We start from the raw sequence: 7802 nt of genomic DNA on the forward strand, positions 1-7802 counted from the left end.
TCTGTTGTTGGTAAGCCCACACCATTCTGTTGTTGGTAAGCCCACACCATTCTGTTGTTGGTAAGCCCACACCATTCTGTTGTTGGTACGCCCACACCATTCTGTTGTTGGTAAGCCCACACCATTCTGTTGTTGGTAAGCCCACACCATTCTGTTGTTGGTACGCCCACACCATTCTGTTGTTGGTAAGCCCACACCATTCTGTTGTTGGTAAGCCCACACCATTCTGTTGTTGGTACGCCCACACCATTCTGTTGTTGGTATGCCCACACCATTCTGTTGTTGGTACGCCCACACCATTCTGTTGTTGGTAAGCCCACATCATTCTGTTGTTGGTACGCCCACACCATTCTGTTGTTGGTAAGCCCACACCATTCTGTTGTTGGTACGCCCACACCATTCTGTTGTTGGTAAGCCCACACCATTCTGTTGTTGGTAAGCCCACACCATTCTGTTGTTGGTACGCCCACACCATTCTGTTGTTGGTACGCCCACACCATTCTGTTGTTGGTAAGCCCACACCATTCTGTTGTTGGTACGCCCACACCATTCTGTTGTTGGTAAGCCCACATCATTCTGTTGTTGGTAAGCCCACACCATTCTGTTGTTGGTACGCCCACACCATTCTGTTGTTGGTAAGCCCACATCATTCTGTTGTTGGTACGCCCACACCATTCTGTTGTTGGTAAGCCCACATCATTCTGTTGTTGGTAAGCCCACACCATTCCAACACAGATTTAATTACCATGTTTTGGAAATAACACCATTAAACCCATAGAAATCTGGAAACACTGGGCAGTTACTTTAAGCATGTATTATTATTATTAAAATGTGTTCTAATTTACATAAATAGACGATCCAAAAATATATTGTTTATTAAAACTAGATAATCATGTAGCTTGATTGTGATTAACAAGGCTGAGATAAGCGATACATGTATGAAAACACTGTACAGGTAAATGCTATTCTGGAAGAATTCACAGAACAGTGCTTTAAAATCAGCAGTGATCAGTGCACCAAAAGTTAATTTCAAATATATTTTATTCTTTATGTTGTAAAAGACAATACAAAACATTTAAAAGCATTTTATTTACAAATGTACAACATTCAAGATTATTTAACATATTTAGTCTATAAACAAAAAAAACTTTGTTCAGAGTTACTCATTTCTTTAAAAAAATAATATGAATGTCTCATATAACATTATTGCACTTTGCGACCACAGCGCGTTGAGAGATTGCCATCACCAATGAGGAGCAAAGTAATTCACCTGATTAAAGTCAAATTGTGGAAGAAAAGAGGTCTCCAGGAAACTCACAGACAAGACCACCACACTTTTATACTCTCAGCGGTTTTCTTTTTCAAATTCTTTGGTACCTTTTAACATAGTAAAGTCTTGAAGCACCATTCTGTAACATATATATTTAAAGTGTACCTGAAGTCAATGGCTTGGAAGAATAGAGTATTATAAATATAAATGTCTAATACAGTATGTTGAACAGTATGAACTTCACAAACAAAGACAAATGGACTGTTTCTGATTGAATGGAGAAGGCCTCTTAGGATGTGTTCCGTCTGTGTTCTGTCCGAGTTTCTTGTTTCCCTGATAACCGATACAGGGAATGACATTAAGGGCCAGGGTCAAGTGAACTGAACAATCGCGCAAGTTGAGCCTGCTCGGAGGTTGACCCATTATTGCAGTGAAAACAACCAAACTGCTAAGACTTCCAGTAGCCTGAAACTGATCTTTCTGGTTCCTCCCCATTATTTTACTGAAAGACAGATAATGTATGGCATTTATAGCAGTCGGGCAAGTTGAGCTTGCTCTGAGAAAGTTTTGACTTATAATGCAAATAATTCCAGTAGTGATCTTTCTGATTCCTCCCCCGTTAGTATGTAATCTTTCTGATTCCTCCCCCGTTAGTATGTAATCTTTCTGATTCCTCCCCCGTTAGTATGTAATCTTTCTGATTCCTCCCCCGTTAGTATGTAATCTTTCTGATTCCTCCCCCGTTAGTATGTAATCTTTCTGATTCCTCCGTTAGTATGTGATCTTTCCGATTCCTCCCCCGTTAGTATGTAATCTTTCTGATTCCTCCCCCGTTAGTATGTAATCTTTCTGATTCCTCCCCCGTTAGTATGTGATCTTTCTGATTCCTCCCCCGTTAGTATGTGATCTTTCTGATTCCTCCCCCGTTAGTATGTGATCTTTCTGATTCCTCCCCCGTTAGTATGTGATCTTTCTGATTCCTCCCGTTAGTATGTGATCTTTTTGATTCCTCCCCCGTTAGTATGTGATCTTTCTGATTCCTCCCCCGTTAGTATGTGATCTTTCTGATTCCTCCCCCGTTAGTATGTGATCTTTCTGATTCCTCCCCCGTTAGTATGTGATCTTTCTGATTCCTCCCCCGTTAGTATGTGATCTTTCTGATTCCTCCCCCGTTAGTATGTGATCTTTCTGTATGTGATCTTTCCGATTCCTCCCCCGTTAGTATGTGATCTTTCTGATTCCTCCCCCGTTAGTATGTGATCTTTCTGATTCCTCCCCCGTTAGTATGTGATCTTTCTGATTCCTCCCCCGTTAGTATGTGATCTTTCTGATTCCTCCCCCGTTAGTATGTGATCTTTCTGATTCCTCCCCCGTTAGTATGTAATCTTTCTGATTCCTCCCCCGTTAGTATGTGATCTTTCTGATTCCTCCCCCGTTAGTATGTGATCTTTCTGATTCCTCCCCCGTTAGTATGTGATCTTTCTGATTCCTCCCCCGTTAGTATGTGATCTTTCTGATTCCTCCCCCATTAGTATGTGATCTTTCTGATTCCTCCCCCGTTAGAATGTGATCTTTCTGATTCCTCCCCCGTTAGAATGTGATCTTTCTGATTCCTCCCCCATTAGTATGTGAAAGGCAATTTACATTTTAGGAAAAAGTATCATAATCTTCAGACAATAAAAAAAACAAAACGGTGGTCGCTTAGTGACTAGGGCTGTCCCTGTAAATCTCTGCTAATACATTTCCAGTCACACGTTGGCACCTAGTCCTCCAGGTTTTGTCGATAAATAGATGAGCGATTCCAGTTTTGTCCCACAAAAGGAGTTGTTCTGAGGGGTCTTGTCAAATGTCAGATCACAAGCCCATAGATGGACAAAGAACAGTCTTTAGTCATAGGGTTGGACCCTTGAGAGTGTAACACTACCAGGAAACACATAGCTTGTATTGGTGCTTTGACAATGGATGGCTAGAAGGCAATGTTTATTTGTAAGTCACAAGTTCAGGTCGCTGTTTAATAATATTTATAGTATTTTAGTATTGGTCCATGGTGTCCAGTGAGTGTCTCATAGGTGTCTCTTCATGTGTAGAGCCAGGTGGTCAGACCTTGAGAAGGCCCTGTCACACTTGGCACACTGGAAGGGGCGATGCCCCGTGTGTTTCCTGTAGTGCCGTGTGAGCTCGTCTGAACGGGCAAACTTCCAGCCACAGCCCTCCCAGTCACAGCAATAAGGCTTCTCTCCTAGTAATGACAATACATACACACACAGAGAGACAGAGAGAGGTGTGTTAGAATTTTGTTTGTTCTCCTTAGAGTAAAAACAGACCAAAACTCTCCTCACCACAGAAAGAGGTCGGTCCTGTCCTGCAGTAGATAAATTGTAAACGAATCAACCTGCGGTTGTATTTGAACAGGATCAGTATCAACCTGCTGCTGTTGCCTGTTCATGACACCTGCCAACTGGGCTTCTCTCCCTCTCTTTTACCATAATGATGCAGTGGAGTAATTTACTGCTGGCAATACAACAGCCGTTATGCCAGGGGCAAGCATCTTGGGGTAGCAGGGAAGGTAAGAGTTATAGGTGAACATAGAGTGTTCCTTCGGAGGGAAATGAGCTGGAATTACTAGAGCCATATATATATATATATATTTTTTTTTTCTTTTTTAATAAAATCCTCTCAATGTAGATCTGTAGTTAAAACAAGGTCACATTGCTGCCTATTACAAAGTGTTCTATTAAAATCAATACATTTGATTATTTCAGCCATTAAAATGTATATGTCTCCTTACAAGGAGACATACAAGGAGACATACAAGGAGACATACAAGGAAAAAGTACAAACAAGGAAAACTACAGTTTATATTAATCCAATGTAAAATTCCATGTCAAAGTTTTCCTACTGTGAATCAAGAAAGGCCTACCATCCCATAATAAACCACAAACTAGAGTAATGAATACTGTCACACATAATTAAGAAGGACAATGGGAATGAAAAACGACAAACCTGGTTGAAAGGTTGGTGTAGGCTAACTATGCCTTAAATAAAGTCTGACACAAACAGAGAAAGTGCTTCCTAAAGGTCTTCTGACGTCATAGAAGTGTTTGAAACAGCGTTTTAACAATGAGACAACCAACATGTGTACCAACCTGTGTGCGTTCGGTGATGTGCTTTGAGGTGGGAGCTCTTGGTGTAGGTTTTCCCACAGCCGGCGTAGTCACACGTGTGTGTGGCGATTCTCTTCCTGGGCCAGGAGCGCCGGCCGCGTTTAGGTTTGGGCTCCTCCGGTAGACAGTCTCCGCCCGGGGACATGAGCTCTAGACGGGGGTGAAGAGGGTGGAGTGATGAGCTTCATCATCATCATCCCCTCAGAGTTTACCTCAACATCAGGCACCAGCAAATGATGAATGTGAAAAAAAAGCTCTTGGTCAAAAACACTTAGATTGAAGTTGTACTGACCTTGGTACCGTAGAGACCCAGGCTGTTGAGGGAAGGGCGAGTAGCTTGTCGGAGAGCTGTGGTGGTAGCCCTGGCCAGGCAGAGGGATCTGGGGGTGGGATAACACCTGGCTGGAAGGGTGGTGGTCTGGAGACAGAGATGAAGCTGACCGACTGGCTGTCATAGGACACCCCCCTGGGGAGAAACCGTGGGGGTCGAGGTGAGGCCTCTGTCCAGTTCTGGGCTGGGAGTGTGAGTTCACCCCCCCAAGGTGGAGATCCATGGGTTGGGTGATGTTGCACATGCTGGGGTTCTCCTGCTTTATCATATGACAAACAAAAGGCAAGGAGGAGGGGTCCGTGGCAGCACTGACACCAACACCGGCCTTACTAATCACATTAATGCTTTGGCCGTATTCTGCCATATCCATGGTGGTCTTCACCACAAACTTGCCATGGAGGCTGGTGGGGTGGAGGTATGCTGGGTCCAATTCAGGCCTCATCAGTTCGGCCACAAACCCCCCAGAGGGGGACACGTCGCTGATGTCAGGGATGGTGTACAGCATGTCACTGTGGGCAGAGTCCTGGGGAGAGGGGAGCTGGTAGGAGGAGTAGGAGCCCGGGGAAGGGGACAGGTTCTGGGACCCGCTTGCTGCCATGGCCTCAGCCTGCTGTTGTAGCATAGTGTTGGACAAGATAAAGTCATAGTCTAGCAGGTCCAGATCTTCAGGCTCTTTCTTGGTCATGCCAGTGGAGATATCCTCCTTCCATCTCTAGGGAAGGGAAGAGAAACGCATTACTACACAGCACAAGGACTGAAAGACACCTGTGGTCATAGTCATTCAATGAACATAACGCTGAATGTCCATAGAATTAGGAATTTGAATAATCTAATAGGATATCCTTGGCTAAATCATTGAGACAGGTCTTAGGTCATAACATGCCATTGCCAAATGTTAAATACAGCTACCTGTAGATTCCCCCTCTCTATCTAACTGAAATATATAAAAACTATGATTCTTTGTCAACTGTATCTTATATCTGAGAAAATATTATGTCAGGAGATATTCTTGTGTGTAATCCCAGACCTGCATTGATTAGTTGAACTTTAGTTAGGCTTCTATATAAACACAAGAAACCTCAGATCCTTAAAATAGTCACATTTAATAGCCTATTCTATATTATCATGATATATTTGGCAATAGATAAGTCAACAACCTAAATCAAATTGTCTTATAATAAAGCAATAGGATGTCACTACTACAATCTAAACACTTATAGTAGGCTACCTTACACTCAGTTAGTAGCCACACTGAAAATTATACTTGCTGGTGCACGCCCCAACAGAGGTGCGGTATTCTGGAGTGCGGCAATGACATAAGGTCAAGCAAAGGAATTTACATAGAAAATACATAGGCTACATTAAAACCGATTATGAGCTGACCTACCATTAAACATGCAGAATGTCCTATTTAGGCTAGTCAGACTGTTGATATATAAATAGCTAATATAGTAGACCATACTCACTAAATTCGCATGTCCCATGGATTTATTCTTGACATTCGGGCCGCTTGCAAATGTGGATATGGATGGCAAAAGCGTCCCGCTCAATGCCATATTGTCGAAGTCACTTGGTGGGTTGCCTGCATAAACAAAAAATATATTTTTTAAATCAACGTCAAGCCTTTTCGTTTTCGCCCCCCCCAAAAATGAATAGGCTAACGTAGTGAATCAAATCCAAGCGCAATGTCTTTATTATGGCAACCCAACATTCTGGATAGTCAAACTGAAAAAAGCCCGCACCTCATCAATGAAAATATAGGCCTACCTGGTTCCTCTGATGAATTTCTTCTGGTAAATACACCGTTTGTTGTACAGCATCAGTTGTGTATTCTTCACGGGTTGACAGTCCGAGATGATGTGGCGCTATACTTCACTCCAAGCCATGCTTGTGGACGCAGCGAATGGAACAGGCAGACTGAGACCGATAAAAAACAAGCTTGGTAATAACGTTGATGCAAATTCATCAGGAGTGAGGCGACACTATAGGGGGATTCCCTCGTCTCCTTAGCAATTCCACTTCCATGCATGGACTAGAGAACAGACTGAACTGACAAAGTGACAGCGGGCAAGGGTTTCCTACCGCTTAAATCATCGCTGGTGGACACGCCTTCGTGTTGCTGAGCAACAGCCAGGCAGGACAGGAACAACACTGCGCGCGCTGCTAGAAAAAAGAAGGTGCAGTTCATGACGACAGCAAAGAGAGTGCAGGGCTGAAAAAGAGAGAGAAAAAAACTCAAACTGTTTCTGTTTATATCCATACAAAACAGAGCGATGGCAACAGGGAGGCCCTATATGCCGTTTGCCTTTTATCAAGAGCTAATGTAGGTAGGGAAACCGGATCAACGTAATTCTAAAGGACAGGTTTTACGCGCGCATGTAAAGTAGGCTTGTTAGTATAGGAATAATGACTTGTAGCTGCACTCATTGACCTAGATATTGTAACTCCTATAGAAGACACAACAAATGCTCACCTGGAACGGGGACACTCCCCTCTACTGTACGTCTTCGATGGTATGTCGCTCTTGTCCAGGGTTCGGCAACAGGCGGCATGCGGGCCTGAGCGTTTTTAGCAAAAGTGAATAAAAAAATTCAACAACATATGTATATATATATACCGTTGTTTCACCGATACGTTTCCACTTCACAATAACAACACTTACAGTTGACGGGCAGCTGTAGCAGCGCTGACATTTGACGAACTGACATGTAGGAAAGGTGGCATCATATGACGGTGCCACGTTGAAAGTCACTGAGCTCTTCAGTACGGGCCATTCTGCTGCCAATGTTTGTCTATGGAGATTGCATGGCGGTGTGCTCAATTTTATACACCTGTCAGCAAAGTGTGTGTGACTAAAATAGCCACATCCTCTAATTTGAAGTGGTGTCCACATAGTTTTGGTCATATGCATGATCAACCTATACATGAAGTAATCATAAAATTAGAAAAGCATTGGCTCACTTCAGGATTAATTAAGTGTCCATGACTTTTCATTCCCTTAAGGTTTCATAGGTCTCACACCATGTCTTGTGATCAT

The 7802-nt window shown here is 43.1% G+C and overlaps 1 protein-coding gene across 1 annotated transcript; it reads right to left on the reverse strand.

Annotated features, from left to right (window-relative positions):
* Positions 1 to 1713: 1713 nt before the first annotated feature.
* LOC110536955 (Krueppel-like factor 4) lies at positions 1714 to 6851 on the reverse strand. Its single transcript, XM_021622637.2, has 5 exons — positions 6533 to 6851; positions 6232 to 6347; positions 4727 to 5477; positions 4417 to 4584; positions 1714 to 3509 (listed from the first exon to the last, which is right to left on the reverse strand). The coding sequence occupies exons 2-5, from the start codon at positions 6319 to 6321 to the stop codon at positions 3334 to 3336; spliced, it is 1185 nt and encodes a 394-aa protein (XP_021478312.1). The 5' UTR covers positions 6322 to 6347; positions 6533 to 6851; the 3' UTR covers positions 1714 to 3333.
* Positions 6852 to 7802: the final 951 nt, after the last annotated feature.

Source organism: Oncorhynchus mykiss, chromosome 12 (assembly GCF_013265735.2).
Source record: "Oncorhynchus mykiss isolate Arlee chromosome 12, USDA_OmykA_1.1, whole genome shotgun sequence".
NCBI classification, from domain to species: Eukaryota; Metazoa; Chordata; class Actinopteri; order Salmoniformes; family Salmonidae; genus Oncorhynchus; species Oncorhynchus mykiss.

What these genes read in the sequence shown, in the direction of transcription:
- LOC110536955 (XM_021622637.2), bottom strand. Translation starts at nt 6,321, where the DNA reads ATGGCATTGAGCGGGACGCTTTTGCCATCCATATCCACATTTGCAAGC. An exon ending in CCATGGGACATGCGAATTTA is followed by an intron (nt 5,478 to 6,231) that starts GTGAGTATGGTC and finishes TCCCTTCCCTAG; the next exon opens with AGATGGAAGGAGGATATCTC. An exon ending in TGGGTCTCTACGGTACCAAG is followed by an intron (nt 4,585 to 4,726) that starts GTCAGTACAACT and finishes ACCCCCGTCTAG; the next exon opens with AGCTCATGTCCCCGGGCGGA.